Below are 25,474 nucleotides of genomic sequence, written 5' to 3'. Positions count from 1 at the left end.
GTGCACGTCCCCCGTTCACTAACATCATGTGTAACACTGCCCTTCTCCCCACCTCTCTGGAGCAGTTTCCAGAGCTATCTGAGACGCTGTCTCCCAGGCTAGAGTCCTCATTTTGCCCCAAATAAAACTAACTAGCAACTCTCGTGTTGTGCATTTTTTAGTCGACAGGACTTAGGTTTTGAATCTGGCATATGATGAATAGCTGGGATTCATTTGTACGGTTAGGTGTTTGAGAGAAGGACATAGTAGACATTTCTAGAAATTCATACAAAGGTGTGTTTTAGAAGAAAAAGCAGACATATTTTGGGGCGAGAGCTGGTCTTAAAAAAAAAAGTAAATGCACAGAGGCACATCAAGACAAAAATACTGCTGTAATTCCTGGAACCTTGTTCATCCCTGAACTGACTATTTATAAACTGCAGTGGTGTTTCCTGGGGCCAGACTCATAACACTTAATCAAGTACATCAAAAATACATCATTGATATGTAAAAATAAATATGTTCCAGTAAGTGCAGGTTCCTGCCTGGAGTGGTAGGTCGCTCAAATAGCCAAGCGGGCCCTGAGAGTGAGGCGCTGCTTCCCGTGCCTTCATTTATAGCTCAGTTCTTTAAAAATCAATACTCACTACACCCGGCAGCTGACCCTCGCCCTCCTGCCACACACGCTACTGGCCGTGAGTGAGCAGTGTCAGCTTCCGGAAGCAAATACCTGGAATTTCAATCGAAGTCTGGAGGTCTATTTTGGTGTTACTCATTTAGTCAAGCAATCAGAGTTCACCCAGCTTAAAAAGCTTTGCTTACACGGGCTAGTCAGGAATATGCTTTGGTTTCCAAAAATATCTAATTGGATAATAAGAAAATCCCCACCCTTCTTCCACAGAAATATTTTAAAGGTCGTAAACAATGGTTGACATTAGCAAAAAGGACAAAGGACATCCACGCTCCCTGCAGGAGATACCTCGCCTAGACTCACATTCTGGGACACTGCATCCCATATTTCAGTATTTCACAATTCTTCCCGTATCCGAATACATTACTTTTTAAAATGGACTCACTCTGCTTTATCTAAATAAGTGCACTTAAACAGGAAACTCTGCTTCACGACCATAAGGGAAACCGCTACCATTTGCCGTAAACAGGAGCGAATGATGAGGCACGTTCGCACCAAAAATGTCCATCCACGTAGCACCTCAAATTATCTCACAGGGCGACTGTATTCTGGGACAAAGGAAGGCTTTCCACAGCCCCATCTGAGCAAGCACCAGCAGAGACCTCCCGGGAGCAATGCTGGGCCACAGACTTTGTCGTCAGCAACGGTGAAGCCGACAGGGAGGCCATTTCAAGCTATCCATGGGGTAGAGCCAATTAGGAAGGAGGGGTCCCCATCTTCACAAACGGCCACCTGGGTCTTCAACAACCATCGCTGGCCTGTTCATCGTCCCCAGCCCAAATTACCTTTCTGGGTCCGCTTACCTGACTCAGGAAGCCATCTACAATCCAGCCAGTAAGTGCTTTCGCAGGAGAAATTAGGTCTTGGTATATGGAGCTAGCAATCCCTAGACTATTTCGTGACTTTCAGATACACACTTTAGGAATGGAGTCATGCAGACAGCACAGAAGGTTTGTAAAGGAGGGAAATCAAGCAACGGATTAGAGCTGGGGGGTGGGACAGGAAGTGATTGGGCGTTTTCCAGTCCAAGGTGCCAGTGTTTCAAATAAGACCTGCAGCTACTAAAGGCAAGAGGGTAAGTCATGCTTTAGCGAGTCCTTGACTTCATTTCAATTTCTTCAAAAGCAGACCCTGTAAGCTTTTGGGTGCAAGTCGTTCATTTGGGGAGTAATCCCAGGAAACAGAGCGAGAGAGCAGGGACGAGAAACAGAGAAGAGCTGAAAGCCAAGGAAGGCTGCATTGATGAGCGGGACTGTCACGGCACCTGGGGACCTGAGACACCATATACGCACACCCCACATTGCTCTATGAGGGGCCAGGAAGCCGGGCATTTGTCCTCAGGGATGGAGGCCACTCCTGAGGCATTAATTCCCTGGGACATCTGCCCATTCCAGAGAACAGCTGCAGGCAGAGGCTAGGAAAGCTGTCCTCAGGTGACCCCAAGGTGGGCCAGAGCACCACTCCCCATGGTCTGCTACGGTCAAGCACAAATGCATACGAATTATCGACAGAAAGAAAAAGAAATCACAGCCTCTGCACGGGAGGATGAGTGGGGAACTCAGACGTGGCCCAAGTCCAAAAATACATGACAACACTTGATCACACAGGAGGATCTCCAGTCACATGGCAAGACAAAACCACAACTTTCCCACATGCGTGATGAAACAGAAAAAGGGAAGGCAGAAGGAGAAGGAGCAGCCTTGGGGGCAGGGCAGGGGGAGACAGAGCGGGGAGACGAAGGTGGATGGTGGGGTGCTGACAGCGCCCCCTGCTTTCCGTCTGGATCCTCCCCAGGGAGGAGGACCAAAGCCAGGGCCAGAAATAAATTTTTCAGGAAGGAAAAGGAAAGGCTGTTGGAATCGAGCACCTGCGATGAAGTACTGGAAGAAACCTGCTTCCAGATGCCCAAGCCTTCAGTAAACTCCTCTGTCCCGCTGCCTCCTTGGCCACAATCCTCCTTCTACTCACATGGAAACCAGCCAAGAAAAACTGTCCCCAAACGATGCCCTTTGATGTTTTAATATTCTGACTCTCCAATACATATCCTCACAGGAGCAGTCACCAGGGATTCCAAAAAGAAGACCAAGTTTGCTTACATTTTCTCAGCTGCTCTGTGACTCTGCCATGACCCCAGCTGGAAGATTTTTCCAGACATGGGACAGAAAGTCCCAAAGGAGGAGGAAGGCATTGTTTCTGAGAATGTTCTGAGAATGGCCGGAGGACTGGCCTGGCAGGGCACCCAAGGAGCTTCGAGGCTGTTCTGTCTTGCACTTCTATTTCTGTCTCGTCTTGCTGTGTTCCCCTGACGTGGGGTGGGGGGTGGGGGTGGTGCTGTCTTGTGTTATTTAGATCCTTTGTATCCAGAAAATGTGGTAGTCCAGAAAACACGGCAGGTGCCACACCTGTGTCTGCTGGATTGACCTGAGCCAGACAAGGGCAAGGAGCTAGGTGGGGAGGGGGAGGAGGGGACGTGGGCCTGGAGCCAGGGCCAGCTGGGCGCTGCCGGCCTGCCAGCCAGGTCCACTCAGGCCTTGCCAAGCTCCTCGGGAACAAGGAGGAAGAAGGCAGATGCCCGGTTCTGAGGCAGGTGCCAGGCAGTAGGGACTTAGGCACGGGACGGAAGCCTGCAGTCTGTCTGCAGCTGCGGCCCCAGAGAGGTGGTAACTTGCAGGTAGCAGGTGGGTCCTGGCATCCCAGGGGACCTCCAGGCTGCAGGAAAGAAAGGGTTCAGAGTCTGGCTGAAAGCATGGGGCTCCCAGGGCCAGACTGGGAGAAGGAGGCTGGCAAGTTGGCTGGGTTGGATGGGACAAGTGGGCGTCAGACTTGGCCTGGGAGCCGGGCTGGGTGGGACCTCGGGTCTGCTGAGGTCACGGCAGGGGAGCTAAGGTGAAAGGTGTCATTGCGAAGGCGAGGCTGTGGCTGTCTCTGGAGGAAGAGAGGGCAGAAGGGCCTCAGGCCTGGCCAGATCCCTGCATCTGGGAGGAGGCCTGCTTGCCAGGCAAAGTGTGGGCCCCGCTGCCTGCACAGCAATCCACGGGGCCCACTTGTAAGGATGTCAGCGGCCCACAGGACGGGAATGTATTAATGAGGGCCATCACCACCGCCATCATCCCACATAACTCCAACCTCCACAGGGGAACGGTGTCCCTTCTATGCCCAGAAGCCTCAAGTGGATCCCCCAGAATCACAAGCTGGTAAGTGGCAAAGCCAAGACTCTTCCAAACCCTCAATGCTGGGCTGTTTCCCAAATCTAACAAGAGGCTAATTTCATCGGCACATGGAGAGCGGGAGCTGACAATGACGATGTGTGTGTGTGCGCGTGTGTGTGTGTGCGCGCGCTTGTGTGTGTAATGTGTGTGTGTACGTGTGTGTGTGTGTGTGTGTGTGTTTGTGGGCCAGGGAGGTGTTCAATAGCTATTTATTAATGGACTGAGTGAAAGGCCGGGAAGATGGTGGCGGATTGGGGGTGGGGGACAGAACCACAGGGTAGAACTATTCTGGGGGCTCCAGGAGGGGAGGACAAGGCCCAGGGAGTATCCCCCCAGAAGAAGCTGCCTGCCAAGGAGGCCTGCTGAATAGAATCCCCCTCCAGAAAAGGACACTGCAATTCCTGGCTCAGGTTCCTGGCTGCATCTGTAGGCATTTTAAGTGAGTAGGTGCAGGGAGGAAGGGTAACTCTTGGAAGATTTTGCATTATTATTTCGGTGCCAGTGAGAACAAGTTGACTTTGCGTGAACCTGTGTGGCCTCCTTGTTTCTCCTGCTCAAGTTTCAGCGACAGAGACAAGATGGGAATGCTGGAGGCCGGGAGAGAAGTGCAAGGGGTCCGTCCTGCGACACCTCCCTAACCTTGCCGTGCACTGGCCTTCCTCACTGGCCTGTTTGCGGTGAATGAAGGAAGCTGCCCCCCAGCACAGAAATGCATGGAGAACGTGGCATGGGAACGCGGTCCCGTTCTTCCCAGATGCTCTGTGTTTCACCAGGAGGCCGGGGCAAGCTAGATGTGAGAAGGGAAGCAGCCTGCAGCAAGGCTCAGGTGATGTCTGCACGGCCTGACATCAAACCTACAGGAAATTCCCCAGGACGAGCAGGAAGAAACCCAGGTGGGCATGGGGAGCAGAACCCCTGGACCAGAGTGGTCCCTGCAGCCCGCGGGGAGGGGGAGGGGCGGCCTGCCCTGTTTCCAGATGAGAGCTCCCTGGCAGCCCTGAGCAGCCTCTGCCTGACCGACTCCCCCAGGCTCCTATAAAGGAAACAAATTAAAGGAGGAAAGGGAGGGGGAAGGAGGGAGGCTCCCTCTGGATTTTTTTTAATTGTCTTGCTGTGATTGCCTATTTAAGCCCACCTGGCAGAAAGAGGAGTAAAAACACTTCACCCTCCTTAGGGGGCCCTGAGAGAAAGGGAGGTGAAAGCTGAGTGAGCAGCGGGGAGGGGGCGTTGGGGACGGGGTGGGTGATGGTGCAAGGACTTCCCAGGGAAGGAAAGGAAAGACTTCCCCGGAAAACGATTAGGAGAGAAGCTGGGGTCAGGTGAGGGCTGTGAATGGGGACAGGGTCCCTGGACAGCCGGCCGGCCTTCTGGGAGGCTGAAACTATGCTCAACTAATGCTCAGACTAGGAGATAACATTTAACTCTATGAGGGCACGCAGGCGACTGTCCTTATCTGTGATACAGGTGTAATAAAAGCATCTTCTGTCACAAAGCTGTTGTGAAGCACAGTCAAGACACATAGGAAGAGCTCAGAACAGTTCACTCAGAGGGCTGTCACCATGATGACTTGTCTGTCCGTCCCCTGCAAGGCCACGTCTGTGCACGCGTAACCCCTGTGTGTTCACTGACTGATGAAAAAGATCCAAAGATTCATTTATTCCACCAAAAGAGAAATAAAGGGTAACAGTGAGACCTGTGGCCTCCTGCGCAGAGAGATCAGTGCCAGGCTCACGAGCAGACGACAGACACACACAGCTGCCTCCCGAGCAAGACTGGGGGGGGGTGGGTGGTACCATAAGCCCCTCACAGCTGGAGTTCTCATGCATTGTTGGGCTGACCACTTCCAGACACACCCTAACCTGCTATTCCTCAGCAGGAGCCGATTTTCTCATAGAGAACAGGGACTTGAGGAAGTGAGATGCAGGCCAAGACACTTGGGGTATCACGGGGTGGGGGGGAGGGTGGTCTCTGTGTGCCCAGCGATGGGGGGGAGTGTCTGAGTGAGGGAGGGAACAGTCACAGGACAGCAGGACGGACCTGGGGCGGAGGGTCCCAGGACAAGTCTCCCCAGTTAACTCAACCCCAGGAGGCAGGAAGTCTGGAAGGAATCTTGGAGAAAAGTGGATTCTGGAACAAGGAATATCTGAAAACTCCTGACGGGACCCTCAGTATCAAGAGCCCCCTTTCTCCAAGGCAGGGTTCTGCGCAGAGGTGGGGGCCATGGTCAGGACGACGGAGCCTGTACCCCAGTCATAAGAACCGCCACTTAGGAGTGCTTTAAATGCATCTCTCTTTTCACCTTTCTACAAGAAACTTTTTTTTTTATTCCCTATTTTACAGGGTAAGGAGCTGAGGCACAGGAGGGTATCTTGCTCAAGAGGTCTGGTTCTTAACCCCTGTGCCCCCTGCCCTCTCTCCTGTGGCCTGTGATGCCCTGATCCCTCACCCTCCCAGGGCCTGAGATGGTACAGAGGGGCTCCGAGGAGGCCGGTCCTCCTTCTCGGGATTCAGCCCAACAGCCATGTAGAAATGGGGGATTCTGAAATAAGACTGGGATGTTCCTTGGGAGGCACCCACGGGATCCAAACGTGCTCTCAGCTACTCTGTGGGAGCAGAAGTCCCACAAATGAGCCTCCACTTCAGCACATATCAAGGCTTTCATGAAACGGTCCTAATCTCTCCCAGAACTGAGGCTGCTGCCAACTCCCCCTCCAAGGTCAAGTTTGCAAACAAGCCCCAGAATTAACCAGCTCACAGTTTTCTTTTCAGGAACTACTGACATAACAAGAAAAACTCTTTCACCCTCTTTTCTTCTCTGGCTGCACCGTGCGGCCTGCGGGATCTCAGTTCCCCGACCAGGGATCGAACCCGCACCCCCTGGAGCGGAAGCGCCGAGTCTTAACCACTGGACCGCCAGGGAAGCCCCTCACCCTCTTTTCTATTCTCAAAGTATAAATGGTTCCTCGTCATTTCTAAGAGGCTAACTTCCAGAATTAGTACGTAAATAGTAACATTAACCAGGGAGATGATCCAGGAAGGCCTAAAGAGAAAGGCTTCGTAAGACCTGTGGCCGCCTCCTGCCAGTCTTGTCACTTGTCACCTCCCAAAGGCTAGAAGAGGCCACGCAGCTCATACGAGGGCCCGGCTCTCAGGAAATGGCTCGAGGCTAGATTTCCTGGAGAAGGAAGACGAAAGGGAATCACGGGGAAATGAAGAGAAACTTAGCTCCCTGGAGACTGAGGGCCTCAGAGAGGCCCTGAGAGGCCTCAGTTCGTCCGTCTGAGTGTCACACAGGAAAGACCAGGCAGAGAGCCGGCCTGGGCTCACACATCAGATCTATTTCCAGCCTGGGCAACAGATGGACTCTCTGAACCTCAGTTTACTCAGCTGTAAAATGGGCAATGATGCAAGAGCTCACCCACATCATAGGAAAAATGAAGAGATAGTCATAGGAAAGCTTGCTGGCCCAGCGCCCGGTTCACAGGAAGTATTAATAAACGTTGGCTATTATCATCCTTGTTGTGTTGCTATTTGAAATCCCCAACCTAAAGGGCGTGCTCCGACGGCCGTTACAATGTGATTCAGAGGAGTCGCTTACTGGTGGCCTCTCCTTGGCAGTGTTCTTTCCACGGTGCTGATCTGTCAACTATACAACTCCCTGAAATCTGGCTGTTTACAGCTGCGTGAGCTGAATCACCAGCTTCCTGCACAATTTGTCCTCAGCTGGCTTTCTTGATTTCCTTCTTTAGGCAGATATTCAAAACAAGGGGTCCAAAAGTGGAGGCTGCTTTCTGCACTGGTGCCCAGCAAAGTTCACACTTCCTGTGTTCACACGGGGTAATTCAGGGGCAGTGCAAGAGCGTGTGGGAGAAACGACCTCCCGTTCTAGAATCTGCTTCACACGTGACAATTTGGAGCAACTACGAGTCAACGTCACGTGGTTCTGCCCCCCTGCCCCGCACGCCCTTCCCCTCCGCACCCCTGGAAGTCACAGCTTCAGGCAGGAAACAGTCAGGAGGCCCAGAAAACTGCTTGACAGTTTCTCCTGTTTGATGGACTGCTCCCTCTACACTCTAGTTCCATTTGTTTTCCTAAAATGCCAAGGGGATTACTGACAAGCTAGCAGCCTCTCTCCCAGCGGGTCAGAGTCCCAGCGCTGACATACTTACTTCCCGAGAGTGGCTTTCCATGCCCTTCCAGCGGGTCCCCATCCGGTCCATCCAGAGTCTCGCTCACCCCGCGTGGAGGGGATTCTGTGCCAACCCCGGCTCCCGAGGGCGAGCCGGGCTGCTGGGCGGTGGGCGCCTCCCCTCTCGGGCCCTGGCCGGGCTCTGGGCTTCCGTCCGTTCCCACCGGAGCGTCGGCAGCCCCCAGGTTCTCCGTAGCCGCACACCTGCCAGGCTCTGTCGCATCCCGGGCATCCGCTGGGGGGCTGCCACCTGCCAAGTGCTCAGGGCAGTGGTACTGAGGTATGACCCCGACGAATTTCAGGCCCCGACTCGCAGCCTCCTGGATCTGTGAGGCAAACAGAATGAAGGGGAACAAGTGAATGGGATGTTCCAGCAAAGGGGGAACGAAATACCTCAGGGAGGCCTTGGAGGGTGTTTCTGTTTGAACGTGAAGTCTCTCGAGCTGGCAAAGGCTCCGGGTCCTCAAGGCAGCGCCCACACCCCAACCCTGGCCCAGCTGGGGACAGAGAGTGTGGGGCTTATTTTTTTTTTAAACTATGGAAAAATAATGCATTTGGCTATGAAGGGCTGCAACGGCCTCTCCTTGAAACACTGTGTTAGTCCCGATTAGCAATTGTTTTCTAAGAAGCTGGAAGAAGGTTCTAAAAGAATGAGCTGGAACAAAGAGTGGCTGAAGGAGGAAGTTCATTTTGGTAAGAGTTTATTTTCTTGTTATTTTTTTTTTCTGATGAATCACCTACTTCCTGCTCATCAGGCTACTATATAACTCAATACGTCTATATAACCATATACTAACTACCAGATGACATTTTATGACCCAAAGAGCTTCCTCTCTGAAACAATTGTTTTGGCAGAGAAGGGCAGAGGTGGGGAGAATCAGCACCGCGCCAAAGCTGAAGCACGCAGCCCCGCAAGAGGGGACATCTGAGGACATCAGTCCACACACCCGGCCCACGGGCATCACTTTGGGCCGACCCATGACTCTCCATCCACCATCCAGTCCAGGTCACAGGTGGCACCTTCTCACCTCCTGAGCCTCAAGATGGGGGACGGATGGCCACACTGAGTTCTGTGCCCGGTGAAGGCTCCCCTCCCTAAAAAATACCCCAGGCAATTGAATGTAATAGTCATAAGTGAAAAACAAACTGAAAGTAATAGCTGAATAAAATCAGGCAAGAGCTGGCCAAACCAGAAGATGGGCTTTAGGGGACTTTCTGGGCAAGAATGCTCAAGTCACTTTACAAATAAATCAGGAGGTGGAGACCTCAGAGCTCTGTGAGTCTTAGTCACCAACCCACAAGTGGATGACCTCAGAAAATCTCGAGGCTTCTGCAGTGATCATCTCCTGTCATTTGAGAATTAGTAAGAAATACCAGCACGGAGCTACTCTCTAAAGGAGAAGCAAGCCTTGGCAGCCCTCCCCGGATGACCCACCCTAACTTAAAGCAAGAGGTCATTTTAGTTCAACACTGGCCATTCTAGAGAATGGCCTGGAGCAGCTACACGAATGTACAGCCCAGTCTTTCTATAAAGTCTAGCCTGTGCTAGATGTAATGATAACAACAGTATTAATTGCCATCTATCACAGACCTACTGTGTGTCAAGCCCTACACTGTGCGTTTTATGTAAATTGTTTTGCTTAACCCTTGAATGACCCTGCATGGTATCATGATCTTCATTTCAGATGAGGACACTAAGGCCCAGAGACAATAAAGTCATAAAGCAAGCTGTGGGTAGCCAGGTTCAAAGCCAGGTCTGGCTTGGGCCCAAGTTCATTCTCTTAAGTACAAGGTCAAGTGGATACATGTCAAAGCATCAAGTTCTTGGATATGTATGTGCCCACACAAATGCCCACAAATGCTCAATTCATGCTTCAAAACTTTAAAAAAAATCTTAAAGTCATCCTTTCCATCCTGAAAATTCATTTTTTACCCATTAATCTGTGATATCTATCTACTCTTAGAAATTGTTTTGGAAAGCTTCTAAAACAACACACAGGTCACAAAAGTTTTAAAAGAAGACTGAGAAGATAATTATACCAAAGAGCCTTAGGTTGAGGGAAGGTAATGTGTACAAAGCATAGCTCTGAGCTTCCTGGCAGCACAAGCAAAAAGAGAAATGCAATGGATTTCAGAGTCCCAAACGAAATAAGGAAAGACTCCTGGTCAAGAAGAGAGAAGCACAACGTGCTAGTAATTTGTATGACATATAGGAGGTGATCAATAAGTATCTTTTGAATGAATGAATGAATACATTACATACTGAGTGGATATGTGTCTCCTCTCCCAGAATGAGCTCCTAGAAGGTAGGGATGGAGACCAGTTGATTTTTCAGCCCTAGACTCCAACAAACATTTATTAAGTCCCTATACTGGCTCAAACCAACATCACACTTAGGTTCTGGGGGATACAAAATAGGAGTCCTGACTCTCAAAAGATTCAGCCAATTATTGTAAACAGACTTTAAAAATATTATACTAACATGGCACAATAATGCTTATATTATAATGTTATATAAAAAAGTCAAGATTCTAAACTTCTTAGACACAGTATTATGACAGCTGTATAATATTTGTGTGTAATTTTTCAAAATTTATCTAATAAGCATGCATAGCACCTTTATAATTGAAAAAAGTAAATATTACAGAAATTTCTCATAGAGGGTGCTAAGTGCAATAATGGATATAAAGGTATAGAAAGGTATAGATTATTTCTGCCTGAAGGGGGCACTGAGACGTTTCTCACAGAAGGTCAGGGCTGCAATAAACAAAATGGAGTAAGACTGCGATACAACTGGAAGAGGTGAGGGGTGTGGCAGAGCTGGAATGTGCATGACTCACCGACAACATTCAAATTCAATTTTTTCCCCAAAATATCGTGCTAAACAAATCCTATTTGGGGACCCAATCTGCAGGAGGCTTTGAAGGATGAATAGGAGTTCACCAGATGGGTGAAAAAAGGGACAGGGCAGTGCAGGTAAAGAGATGGACGGATCATCATGGGCTAAGGCTTGATGGTGTGCAACAGCCTGAGTATTGAAGAAATTTCTAGAAACATTTCTGGAACATGACATGAGAAGCCAGGAGTGCGCAGAAATGAGGCTGGACTGGAAATTACAAGGGCCACACCATCGATGTCACAGAATACCAAGCCAACAAAGGCTCTGACTTCACCCCATAGCAACAGGTCCCTAACTTTCGCACCATAGTAACTCTTGAGACAGAGGAGGTGAGGGGTGAGGGTCTGAGGGCAAAGCACAAGATTTCTTTGAATGCTCATCTTTTATCTTAAACATTAATGAAAATGTGGTATCCTGCACCTAGTACTACATAGTATCAAAACTTTTAAAAAGATGCTCAAGTTAAAAGGTAAAGATGCTCCCCCCTCCCCATTGCAAACCTTCCAGGGAAAGTGTGTCTCAAGAATATGAAACACCTTCATGCACAAATCTTTGTCTGCAGCTCTATTTACTTCCTTGGGGTGGATTCCTGGAAGTGGAATTAATGGGTCAAGGGATATCAGCTTTTCAAAGGCTTGGTACAGGCTGCCAAATTGTTTACCAGAAAGGGTGAGTAGTCTTTTTTAACTAGAAGACCCGCATTTAGGTTTTATTAAGATCAATATTTGGCTAGACCCTAGGGGCCCTGACGCCTTTGGTTTTCTACCTTATCCTAGAATGGGCACTTTCTTTTCTCTTTTTCGTAATGTCCCGTGACTGTGTTTGTCAAACTGAATCCTGTTTGTTTCTCATTCACTCATGTATTCATTTGTTCATTCCTAACCTTCATTAAGCAAGTCTCACGCACATCAGAAAGGTGGGCACTAGATGGTGTTCATCAGGGTTCATCCCTGGCCACCAGCTCTCCTCACCCCAAACTCCCCATGGGAACCTCCTCTACTCACCTGAACTTAGCCACTAGTCATATGTTAATAATTCCCAAATTTGGACTCTCCAGTCCTGACTTTCCTCTGGGGCTCAGACCTACAAGACCAATGATCACAGCTGATGGGTCTACTGTGGACCTTGTCCCTCAAACTGGAGTAAAGGCATCTTCTTCAGTTCCTCCCTTTCTGTAACCCTGAGTAACCGCTCACCGCATCCTGCCAGATTTATCCCACGATGTTTCTGGAATCCCTACCCCGTTCTCCAGACATCTCAGATCCCTTTACTTTCAGGGGCTCATCAGCTGCTGGACACCACCATGACTTCAAGCTACACCAGGTCTTTAAGATCGTGGAATCAAATCCATACAGAAGATCAAATCCTGAATATCCAAGCCACTTTGGGTAAGGAATTCCCCACAGGCTGTCACACGCATGCCCAAAGAGTTTCTCTAACATCTGTGATTAGATCATGGCAAAGCCCAGATCTGACTCTGAGTGTCTTAATGCAAACTGGTGCGCCTTCAGGACAGCACTCTTTCACATTACACAATCCAACCTGTGCCAAGATGCCCAGTCGGATACGAGTTTAAACTGAAATACACCCTCATCCACCTTTTTCTCATGTCTGTTGCATTTAAAAAACCATACCACCCCTAACACTTAAAGGAGTAACAATTGCTGGTTTAGGCATCAAAAATTAACGTTTTCAACTGACCCAAGACTTCATTCAACTGATCTATGATGAGTAAGAACAAATTCAATGGTAACTATATTTTCCCAACCTAAAACCAGAGATCATGATGTGAAAAAGATTTATTTTTTCTTTTTTAAAAATTTATTTCTATAAAGGCTCAATGCATTGGCAAATGATGTCATCTTTGGTTATATATTTCAAGAATCATTTTGATTAAAGATAACATCATGACATTGGGATAGTCCCTGATACTCTAGGACGTACTGTCTGTTACTCTACTTTCAAAATGAATACCATGCTGCTGCGTCTGAGTGCAAATATATACTTTGTCTGGTCTCATACACATATTTGTTTAGAGTACATTTATCAACTAGGGTAAAACCAGTTAGGGAGAAATGGGACATGGGTTGAGTTTGGGAAAAATGAAAGACATAGGTAACACAGGAAAGGGAGCAGAAAAGACTCCTGCTGACGGGTCAGTAGAAACTGGAGTACCCACAGGCCATATGAGATGGCACAGGTGAAGGGTTAGAGGGAGTCCAGGACAATTTGGTCTGAATCTAATGAAGAAGGTGTCATGGTTCATTTTATGTGTCAACCTGGATAAACTACGGTGACCAGTTGTCAACACTGGCCTAGAAATGGCTGTAAAGATATTTTTAGATGTGATTAACATCTACAGTCCATTGACTCTAAGTAAAGCAAATCACCCTCTATAATGTGGATCGTCTGCCTCCAGACGATCTGCCTGAGTTTTCAACCTTCAGACTCAAGGCTGCAACATCACTCTCACCCGAACCTCTAGCCTGCCAAGTGGCCCTGCAGATTTGGGACTGGCCAGCTCTCACAATCACATGAGCCAATTCCTTAAAATAAATCAATCTCAATTCCAGTCTCATGATATAGACAGACAGATAGACAGATAGATAACCCTATAAGTTGTTTCTCTGGAGAAATGTCATACAGGAGAAAAGCAGGTGAAGGGAGTGAGGGGAAGAAGACCGCACAGGGCAGGCTGCTAGAGGTCTCCAAATTCCAACCGGACTGGGTGTGACAGGAAGGCATGGCTAAGAGCTCCCAAAAGGCAGGGAGAGAAATGTGCTCCAAACATGAACAAAGAAGGACTCAATCTGGTGTTGATTAAAGGTCTCAGGGGGAAGCTGAAGTGTACAAGAAGGTGGACAGCAGTCACCATTGCCCAGGTGAATGAAATCTCCCTGCCATTTTTTTAAAAAATTAATTAATTTATTTATTTTTGGCTGTGTTGGGTCCTCGTCTCTGTGCGAGGGCGTCCCCTAGTTGTGGCGAGCGGGGGCCACCCTTCATCCCGGTGCCCGGGCCTCTCACTGTCGCGGCCTCTCCTGTTGCGGAGCACAAGCTCCAGACGTGCAGGCTCAGTAGTTGTGGCCCATGGGCCCAGTTGCTCTGCGGCATGTGGGATCCTCCCGGACCAGGGCTTGAACCCGTGTCCCCTGCATTTGCAGGCAGACTCTCAACCACTGCATCACCAGGGAAGCCCACCCCGCCATATTTTGAGGTAAAAGAATTAAATCTCTGTTAGATTTAATTTCTATAAGTTATAAGCAGTTTCTAACTTTAGGATGAACTTACTGGAATCCCTATAACTAATGAGCTAATTAGTGCCAGGAATCAGAAAGTTACTGACCTCTTAAAAATATGGAGCTGTACTATCCAACATGGTAGCCACTAGCCAAGTGTGACTATTTAAACTTAAATTAATTCGAATAAAATTAAAAATTAAATTCCTCAGTCACACCAGCCACATTTCAAGTATTCGATAGCCTCTGTGGCTGGTGACTACAGTATTGGATGCAAATATAGAACATTTGGTGCAAATATGAAACATTTCCATCGTCACAGAAAGTTCTACTGGATAGACAGTGCTGCTGTGGGGCACAATAAACCATATGAAATACTGAGCAATAGAAACAGAGCTTTCAGTAATGACTGCAGACGCATATAATATAGGGTAAAGACCAAGACACACACACAAACATCCCAAATGGACCCTAGACCAGACCAATGCCCACTGTGACCCTCCTCATAACTCACGGGCCACCATTTCGTGACAGCTGGCTTTTTAAAGTCTTTGGGGATCCATGACGTACATAGGGAGCCTACAAACAGAGGCATGTACCGTATGTCAAGAACAGGCGCAAAGATGCTGTTCTGGGTTGCACGGTTACACATGAGTCTTTACGGTGAATATTTTATCACACACACACAACCCTTCTCATCTTCTGTCGCCTAAACTCTTGTACCAGCTTTCTGAAAATGGAGGTTCAAAAATAACACGGGTTTTAGCTCAAGTCTGAAGCTGCCTTTAGTTCTGACGTGTTAACACTTCGCTTCAGGAATTGAAACTTTGACCAAGTGCTGCTGTGTGTTTAGCTCCGTTATGAGGCCACAAGGAAAGATCGGGTAGACCTCTGGTGTTGTGGTTTTTTCTTTCAGTGACTGAGAGGTCTCAGAATGAGCCCTGGACAAGGAGTCTGAGACCTAAATCTTTGGATTCAACCCTGCTATTCACTAGCTATGTTACTGGTCAACCCAGTTGATTTATTTGAGCCTCAGTTTCCTAATCTATAAAATGGGGATAATAATACCCATTTATTCATTCACTAACTACTTACTCAATATTTACCATGTGCTGGGCACTAGGTGCTGGGGAGGCAAATAGGCACTATCCCTGACCTCTTGAGTTTAATACGTGTTGATCTAACTCAAGGGGCAACTCAGAGACTCTGAAGAGTCCATGTGATCTCTCCTTCTCAACCTGCCTATGCTCAGGGACCACTGCTTGCCCCCTTAAGTCCCTGGCAAGGCTGAGGTTGAAGGAAGAGGTACTATTTTATTCTCCTCTGCTATTAGGAGTGATTTGGTGGGAAGCTTGGGAAATGATGGAAGAACTTGGAAAACTGTAAACTCCCTTAAAAGCAAAAAGAAGAGATGGGATCCAACACTGGTGTAGGAGCAGAGAACAAATCCATCCTTTGGTGGTTCACGGAAGGTATTCCCGACAAAAGGAGTTTTACTGGCCTTCCTTACCTGTGTTAACTGATTCAGTTCTTTCACTTAGATTGTGCCTATAATTTCACTGTTCACTGAAAATGTAGTTCATGGGAAATCAGTAGAACTAAGAGGGGGTGTGCTGTTAAGCTCCCTCAAAGATCTTCAAATAGTTTTTAAAGCCCCGTGAAAACCAACCCACCAGAAGATCCCAACCTAACATCAAAAGTCTAAATCAGAGATGCAAAAGAGAGGTGAACAAGGAGAGACCTATCTGTGGGGAGAAATCCAATGGTGTCTCAAAGAGCAAGCGCCAGCAGGGTAGGGCCAGAGCAGGAGCTCAGGAAGACCTGGGACCAGCATCTCCAGCACTGTCAGGAAAATTGCTCCAGGTTTTGTCCCTACTTTTCTTTATTTGTTAGCATCATTCTTCTTTCTCTTCCAGGACCAATTTTCTCCATGTGGCAGAAACTATGGCCATTGCCAACTTCTGAGTTTTTCTGCTCATAGCTTAGCCACTGGAGATAGAATGTCTAAACTTCCTGGCTACACACAAGTAAAAGATCTCAGGGAAGGGCTCTGATTGGCTCAGCTTAGGTCAGGTGTCCACTTCTGGGCCAATCAGCTCTGGCCATTGTTAGGGTAGCTCCTATGGAATTCACATAGCTGGATTGTGGGAACAAAGCAGCTTTCAGAAGAAAAGGAATTTCAGGGCAGAAAAAATACATATTTAATATCTGTCATGTAGATACATCATCTGATGGGAAATAAAATTTGAAATATGTTCAGTACCCACGTGTACTAATGTGAAGAAGAGAATATAAGGCAACCGATACTTAAGCTGAACAAAACTGAGCAAGTAAGGCCATACCGATCACAACAGTGTTGATATGTTTTGGTCAAAGTGGAACCTGTGTCAGTGCTCTAGGTTATTTTGTCTGCAGAGATGCAGCATTCTTCTCCTTTTCTCGGGCTATCTTTATCTCCATCAGGTCTGCTCAAGATTTCTTTTCTCAGCTTTACTGAGGTAGAATTGAAGACTATTTCTTAGGAATATTTTCTGGAGTCAGTGTTCAACCCCCAAGCTTTCCCCTTCACAGAGCAGAGGCACCCAGATCATGAGGGCATAACAGAGAGTCATGTGCTGGGGCAGACGGGGGTCACCTCTGGCAGATTTGCATGATCCCTGCAAATCCCTAATCTCCCTCAATGTCTGCCCATCAGCAGAACTTTGCGTGGACGTGCTCAGACCAGGATTTTGGAGCAAAAGCAAAGACCGTGGCATCATCCAGGCAGGAAAACTGAGGGACCTTCAAGTCACAGGACCTCAGAAGGATCTGCATCTCCCACCAAGGCTACAAGATGCCCCCAGGCTTCTGCTAAGGCCAGTGCACACCCACAAAGAAAATGGAGAAATCAACCTCGAAAGCTTATGTCAGCAAAGCATTTAAAGAGACTTTCATCAGAGTCGCATGGGAAAGTCGAAGGATGTGCAACAGACTTCACGGTTTGTCAGTTTTGTGGCTGCTGAAATCCATGGTTGGTAAAATAACCTGACCCACAGGTAGAATATGTGCATACGGAATGGTTTGGGGGAAAGAATCCAAGAAGGAACAAGGCTAGCAAAGGCAAAGAGGTAAGAAAGTGTCCTAAGTTATGCAGAGAAGGACAAACGTCCTGCACCAAAAATCCATAATGACAGCAGTTTCCATCTACCGAGAGCTTACCACGTGCCAAAAGCTGTTCTAAGGGTTTTACGTGGATTAACTCATTTCATCCTTTTGTAACAGTAACAGTAGATTTTCTTTTTTATCCCCATGTTGCAGATCAGAAAACTGAGACACAGAGAGGTTGCACAGCTTGTCCAAGGGCACACAGCTAGCAAACGGCAGGTGGGATTCAAACCTAGTCAGCCTGGCTTCAGAGTCCATATTCCCACCTGTTACACAGCGTGTATTTACTATAGCATGTCCTACACTCTAAGCTATACTGTGAAATACCAGGGCTTGATCTTGGAGAGTGCTGAATCTTTAGAGTCTGGACTTCTTTTCTGGAAGCAAAGAGATGCCATCACGGTTTCTGGCAGCAGTGACATAATCAGGCCTTTCCCAAGCAAAATTAATCTTTCCACAGGATGTGGTATGGATGGGGGAGGAGGGTAAAAGGAGGGAGGCAAAGAGAGTGGCTGGGGACCCGGGAGTCACTGCAGGGCTCGTGGGAGAGGCCAGAAGAGCTTACACTTGCCATGGGGAAGGATGGGCGAGGTAGACGGGAGACCCAAAGTAGACACGGCAGTCCAGGACTAAAAGGTGATACACCACGAGCCTCCGGTGTGTTGAACCATTGGTAAACTATCGTGCAAACTTTAAACAGTTTGACACTTTTGAAAGCAAAAGGTGAAGCTATTAACAATTAGTCTGTGACGACAGGCATGAGCTAGAACTGTCCAAGCTTACCCAGACACAGGGTCACTTCGTTACACGCGACCAGCAGTGAGGACCCAGAAAGCTGCTTTCAAAAAGTACCAAACACACGGGTGACAGCTCTCCTCACCCCTCCCTGTCCAGCATGGGACCCGCTTCCTCCGCCATCCATCCCTCCTGCCCTTACATCCTTGGCTTTCTCTGGCTGGCCCCTCCCACAAAGGTCAAGTCTCTCTAGTCCACTCACGGTCACAAAAAGAACAGCTCAGGGTCTTCCACCTAGACCGGCAGTGGACTCTGCTGTCCTGCAGTCCTTCCGCCCCCTCTGGCAGCTCTCCTGTCCTGTCTTTCCCCGTGGGGCCTACCCCACGCCTCCTTCACTTCCTCCACCTTCGCTATTTTACACTCCAAGTCCGTTCCCATCCGAGGCCTCAGCATCTGCAGCTTCCTCTGCTTGGGAGGCTGTTTCCCTCCCCTCCCCACGACTGGTTTCTCCTTGTCACCAGGGTACCCTCTTCCCATATGGCCTTCACTGACATCCCAGCCTAAAAAATGGTCACCCGGTCACTCTTCAGCGCATCTCTTTGTTTAACTTTCATTGTATCACTTATTTCCACATTTTTTAACTATTGTCTGTCTTTCCCAGTTGAATGAGAGCTCCGTGAGGGCAGGAGTGTTGTCTGTTTTGTCCCCCACTTTGTCCCCAGCGTCTGAAACAGTTCCTGGTCCCTGGTAAGTACTCAGTAAATGTTTATGCAAGGAATGAACAGTCAGGAGATCAAATTTGCAGAATCTGAGGTTACTTCTAAATGGAAACTTCTATGAGTCTACAATTTCAGGAAATATCCATCTGGGGCCAATAATGTTTTACAAATACACTCATCTGAGATTGTGAAAATGTGCACATTGTTCGCTACTTGCATCATTTTCAACAGTGAAGAAAACTGAGGCTGCAGGTACCGGGCTACATCTCCAGAAAGCAACACTTAAACTTATTGGCAGTCCTTGGGTTTCCAGTTCATCTCCTAACAAACCAGGTCAATCTTCCCCTCAGGAGAAGGAAAATATGCAGAGACAAACAATTCGTTAATATCAGTACTTGTCATCACAGTAAAAAAATGCCTCATAACTGGGCATTCCACTGGGCCTTCTTTCAAAAGGCACTGCCTAAGACAGTGCATTTCCAGAAAAGAAAGAAAAGAAAAGAAAAGAAAAGAAAAGAAAAGAAAAGAAAAGAAAAGAAAAGAAAAGAAAAGAAAAGAAAAGGAAAAGAAAAGAAAAGAAAAGAAAAGAAAAGAAAAGAAAAGAAAAGAAAAAGAAAAGAAAAGAAAGAAAAGAAAAGGGGAGGAGAAGGGAGGGGAGGGGAAGGGAGGGGAGGGGAAGGGAGGGAAGGGGAGGGGAGGGGAGGGAAGGGAAGGGAAGGAAAAGAAAAGAAAAAAGAAAAGAAAAGAAAAGAGAAAAAGAACCAGCTAGAATCTAGAATCCGGGAACTGCAGATGCTGACAGCCCCAATTTTATCCTTTGGTAATAGCAGTGACCCTGGAATTATAAGCTTGGGGGCAAAGAACCTCAAGGGCTTATTAAGACTCCTGGGAATGTTCTGGAAAACGTGTTTGAGAGTCTTCATGGAACTCAAATCTCAGCACCACAGTTAAGTGACTGAGGCAAAAGAACCTGAGTTTCAAGAAGTTTAACCAAGAGCAGATGTTTCCCTTCACACCACATTGCTGCTTTAACATCCAGAATTCATGACTTTTTTTTTTCCCCACCACTGCCTGATTTACATAGGCCTCCAGAACATTAACGAAAGGCACTTTAACAAAATGTTGGGCTGGCGCTGTTGGACCAATGCTGTCCTAGTTTTAACCCTTAGTTAAAAAAAGACCCTTTTCTGTCCCCATGACTCCAGACCAGCAAAAATATAACACAGTCCTAATGGCATTTGAAACCCTCACAGTAAACAAAGCAGTGAAACTAAGTACTTGGGGATGGTTTCCATTACAGTGTGCTGAAGAAATGAATGTTTTATTGTTCTTTTTGTAAATACCCTGGAGAACCCTGGGATGGTTTTTCTAGAAGATGAAAATGATCTGAGAGTTTCAGATCTCATGAAGATATGTGATCTCTTTGCGTAACAAATAGGGTGGTTGTTTTTGGGGGGAGAGGACTTTCCATTTACAACTGTTGAGAATTACACTTAAAGATGATTTCCAATGCCCAATAACCCTTATATTCAATACTCAACTCCTTATTTCCACTTCTTGCCTTCATTTTTATTTTTTCTGTATTCCATATGAGCCCCGAATGGTCTCAAAGTTCTCCCCTAGTAAATGAACATAGCATGTCTGAATTCATGTCTGTGGCAGGTTGTATTTTCCAAAGATATCTCTCATCCCACATGACAGGCTGGAACCTTGTCACTCCCCCGACAAGAGGTGGAATCTATATGTGTCTCCTTGGACCTTGGACCAGTATGGCCCTTGACCAATGAGTAAAGTGAAAAGGAGACTATGCAACTTTTGAGGCCTGGTCATAAAATTTCCACGAATTTCCACCTTGTTTTGGGGGAAGAACCCAGCCATATGTTTTGAGGAAGCCCAAGCAGTCTGTGGAGAGGCCTGTAGCCAGCAACTACTCGCCAGCGGTGTGGGTGCACCATCTTGAAAGTGGCTTCCCCAGCCACTGACCAGAGGATACCATGTGGAGCAAAGATTAGCTGCCTTGCCAAGTCCTGCCCAAGTTGCACATTTGTGAGCAAAATCAATGAATGGTGTCACTGTAAACCACTATGTTTTGGGGTGGTTTGTTACACAGCAATAGACATTCTCTTAAAATACGGTAATCCTCCCTAATTCATACCTATGGGAAGATACCAGACTGCAGTACTTTCTTAAAGTAAAATCCACAGTCTTTATAAAGGATGCTGTTAGGAGCACTCTCAAACATGCGGAAATGTAAACAAGGATAACACGAACCCTTCCAAGGAGTGGGCCTCTAGGGACCTGCTTTAATAAAGAGGTAAGAGTAATTTGTAATTAGCCTCTCAGTTTGTGATGATGTATCTGAACTGGTGGCACAGGCGGGCCCCTGGAGGTAAGCACAGCCCCTGCAGCGTGCCTTACATTATTAATTGGCTGAGCAAAACTGTAGGTACATGGAGGCTCGGTTCTTGTTTATCACGTGTTACAAACGCGCAGCACATGAATTAGTGATGATGTCTTACTATTTAGGAACGCCACAGGACGATGCCCACATTCCCAGGCACCATCAGACTCAGAAAAAGTCACCGAGAAACCCTGTGCTTGAGGCTTCGGGAAAAAATCCATCTGTATTCTTAAGGTGTCATAAAGAGAATCTTCCCTTGCCCTCTGGGGAGTGTCTCAGAGGTCAGAGTGGCAACTGCATCTCTCATTCAAAATGGGAAGTCTTTGAAATAAAGTTTCCACCCCAACTGAACGATGAAGAGTTCCATCAAAAGCTAAATTTATTTCTACCAAGAATATATTTGAACACTTTCTTTTAAAGTTTTTCCATCTCTTCAGGTATATTGCGCTCAATAACATCCTTATCACCCCACCAATAACATCCTTACTATCCATCACTGCCAACGATAACGTCCCTACTTAAAGGAAAGGTGGTGTGTGTGTAAAATGGAACATTATTCAACCATGAAAAAGAAGACGATCCTGCCATTTGCAACAACATGGATGGACCTGGAAGGCATCGTGCTAAGTGAAATAAGTCAGACAAAGAAAGGCAAATACTGGATGATATCACTCATATGTAGAATCTAAAAACGTCAAACTCAGAGAAATGTAGAGTAGAATGGTGGTTACCAGGAGCTAGGGGGGTAGGGGAAATGGGGACATGTTGGTCAAAGGGTACGAACTTCCAGTTATAAGATGAACACATTCTGAGGACGTAATGGACACCATGATGACTGTAGTTAACAATACTGTATGTGTTGTATAATTGAAATTTGCTAAGGGAGTAGATGTTAATATTTTCAGCACACATGGGAAATGGTAACTTTGGATTAACGTGGTAGTCATTTAACAATATCTCAAATCATCACGTTGTACACCTTAAACTTACGCAATGTTATTTGTCAATTATACCTCGATAAAGCTGGAAGAAAGCAAGCTCTCTACTACCCCACCAATAACATCCCTGCTATCCCAAACAATAACATTCCTACTAGCCGTCCTCCACAGCGACCTTTTCAGTACCTAGGATTGCTGCTATAAGGCTAACAGAATGGAGACATAGACTGGGAAGTAATTAATTAGATGGGAAACCTTGGTTTAGCCTATTTTCTCTTATTGCTTAGGCTAGGTTTATAATAGTTATTAGAATATGTGGGCCATTTGTCCAAACATACTTCTACAGATTACAGTACCACTCACAAAATGGTCATCTTATCTTATTTTTCAGTCTTTTAAACACTTAAGAAGTCATAAGTGAATCATTTAGATTTTTCCTTACAACAGATTTTTTTTTCCATTGGAGTGTTAAAAGGCAATATTTACTTCTAGCTTTAAAAAAAGAAAATAATGGCTCTTGTACTGTACTCCAATCACAGTTATTAGTTAAGGGGGAAGACAAAAATCATTGTCAGTCAACAAACATTGATTTACTAGATGAAGGGCACAGGGAATACTAAGATGTGCCCAGCAAGATTCACAAAATGAGGGCATGTGGCACTGAAATTCAGCACGCCACCATTAAAAACCAGAATTAATCAATAAATTTTTTTTGATAATGAGGGAGAAATAATTTAAAAGTCAGGCTGACCACACAATCACAGAATATTCAAGATGACTGATGTGCAAAAACTCATTTGACAGATAAGAGAACCAAGAATTTGAGAAAATGATGTGTCCCTCCTAAATGCCGGCCCATGATTCGTTAAGCAGTAGGTTTCCTTTAGTGGAATCAGGAGACAATTCTGGAACTGGGCTTTTAAAGTTCCAGATTTCTCCTGGAAGCTGCAAGTTGGTTTCAGGAATTGAGTACTTGGTATGCAGCCCCTCCCTACCCCCTCCCCAAGCCATCCTCAACACCGCTGACTGGTCCTAATGGGATCCGGCTCTTTGAATGGGAATTCTCCCAAAAGCAGAAGAGGGGAAAACCTTACATGGGTTGTAACCCTGTCACACCGGCTCTCAAAACCCTCCGAAAAGATTCCACGTAATCTCCAGCAATAAAATTGAAACCTTCCAGTTCGGGGGAAAGAGCCGCCCGCCAGGATAAACTCCATCTCTCAGACGAGACACTCCACCCTCCACATGCCAAGAGGTTAGGCCAAATTCCCACACTCGTTATCCGTGCTGGATCCCAGAAAAATGGGCAGACAGGAGGTCTCACTGAGCAGGGATTCTCAGCACCTCCAAACAACCCAGATGGGAAAGTTCAACCGGGCTGTAAACCCGTCAGCTACCACGTGTGTTCACTGACAGCACATAATTAGCACTCACAACATGTTCCCCTCCCATAAAAGATATATATTTTTTGCATGCCATACATGCCACTTTGGAAACTTCCCTGGTGAGAACAGCAAATTCCATATTTGTAAACACGTCTGGTGGGAAGAATGAAGGGGAACTGGGTGACATTATAACCCTCCCAAGTCACTTCCAGGGAGGGCTGACTCAACAAGTTTCAACCACCCCCAAGCACAGACAAAAGCGACCACAAGTGACAGGAAGGAGAAAACACGTGAGTGTCCATCACCTTGGTGTCCCCTGCCTCACCTCGAAAAGCCTCTATCCCTGTACAGTTCTGACACCTTTCAAGCCTCGGGAATCCACGGGGTCTCGCTCTGTCATTCCATAAATATTCATTGCGCATCTACTATATCAGCGGTCCCCAACCTTTCTGGCACCAGGGGCCGGTTTCATGGCGGGGGCGGGGGGAGGGATGGCTCAGGCGGTAATGCGAGCGATGGGGGGCGATGGGGAGCGGCAGATGAGTCTTCGCTCACTCGCCCTGGCGCTCACTTCCTGCTGTTCGGCCCGGTTCCTAACCGGCCGCTGCCCCGGGGGGTTGGGGACCCCTGTACTATATGACCCCCGCTCTTCCTGCCATGGTAAAAAAGAGATGGGAAATAATAAACATAATAATTAAGTAAAAATAGTAAAGTATCTTCAGAGGCAAAAGAGGTACAGATCCAAGAGAGATAGAGTGAAGGGAATCACTAGGATGGGGAGGGGCAGGGGCTAAGGTGCTCTTTTTTTTTTTTTTTTGATGGCACCACTGGCTTTCGGGATCTTAGTTCCCTGACCAGGGATCGAACCCGGGCTCCGGCAGTGAAAGCACTGAGTCCTAACCGCTGGACCACCAGGGAATTCTCTAAGGTGCTCTTTAAACAGATACACACTGCTATGTATAAAATAGATAACCAACAAGGACCTACTGAATAGCACAGGGAACTACACTCAATATTTTATAATACCCTATATGGGAAAAGAATCTGAAAAACAATATATATATATATCTACATATATATATATATATATATATATATATATATCTACATATATATATATATATATATACATATATATATATATATATATATATAACTGAATCACTTTGTTGTACACCTGAAACGAGCACAATACTGTAAATCAACTATACTTCAATAATAAATAAATAAAATGATGGGCAGGGTGCTGAGAAAGTGAACTCAAGCGAAGGTTTGAAGGAAGGGAGGGAGTGGCCACGCAGGTATCTCGGGGGGAAGAAGGTTCATAAAAATGATGTCCCCTGTCAAGAGTTAGACCGAATTCAATAACCACAACTTGGTGACCCGATTCACAGTGAGGTGAAAGGGGAAATACACAGTCCATACATAATCACATGCTGCATCTCCAGGATGTAACCTGGATATCCCCTGGGTTTTACCCCCCAAATGTTATTTCTCAGTAAAGAGGGAATTAGTTCACACATTTACAGACTTTTGTAAAGTCTCTCACAAGACAAGGACTCTCTGTCACTTTATTTTGAACAACAAATACTGACTGGGGAAAGCACACTAGTCAAAGCTGATTTGGGACGTTTACTGAAGTCATCTGATGGATTAGATTTTTTAAAAGGAGGTAAATACATTCAACAAAAGCTTAAAATAATTCCTATAGCATGAAACAAAATTTGGGGGGAGCTGTAGTAAGCATGCTTCTTAAAGATCGCTTTTCAAAACAATGCAAGGAATTCTACACACGAATGCAAATGAACTACTGGGACGTGGATGAATGTCACAGACAGCAAAAGACGCCATTTATAAAGGTTACACTCATATAAAGTTCAAAACCCGGCTAAGCTAACCTTTGGTGTTAGAAGCTAGATGGAGGCTACCTTTGGGGAGGAGAAGGA

The 25,474-nt window shown here is 46.7% G+C and overlaps 1 protein-coding gene across 1 annotated transcript in view; it reads right to left on the bottom strand.

Annotated features, from left to right (window-relative positions):
* Positions 1-25,474, bottom strand: part of RFTN1 (raftlin, lipid raft linker 1) — a 199,972-nt gene that overhangs the window by 56,236 nt on the left and 118,262 nt on the right. The window contains exon 5 of the mRNA XM_068545867.1: positions 8,049-8,394. Coding sequence (XP_068401968.1) covers positions 8,049-8,394 — 346 coding nt within the window. The remainder of the gene's footprint in view (positions 1-8,048; positions 8,395-25,474) is intronic.

This window comes from Eschrichtius robustus, chromosome 6 (genome assembly GCF_028021215.1).
Source record: "Eschrichtius robustus isolate mEscRob2 chromosome 6, mEscRob2.pri, whole genome shotgun sequence".
NCBI classification, from domain to species: Eukaryota; Metazoa; Chordata; class Mammalia; order Artiodactyla; family Eschrichtiidae; genus Eschrichtius; species Eschrichtius robustus.
The sequence above is the reverse complement of the archived record's forward strand: the minus strand, read 5'-3'. Positions and strand labels throughout refer to the sequence as shown.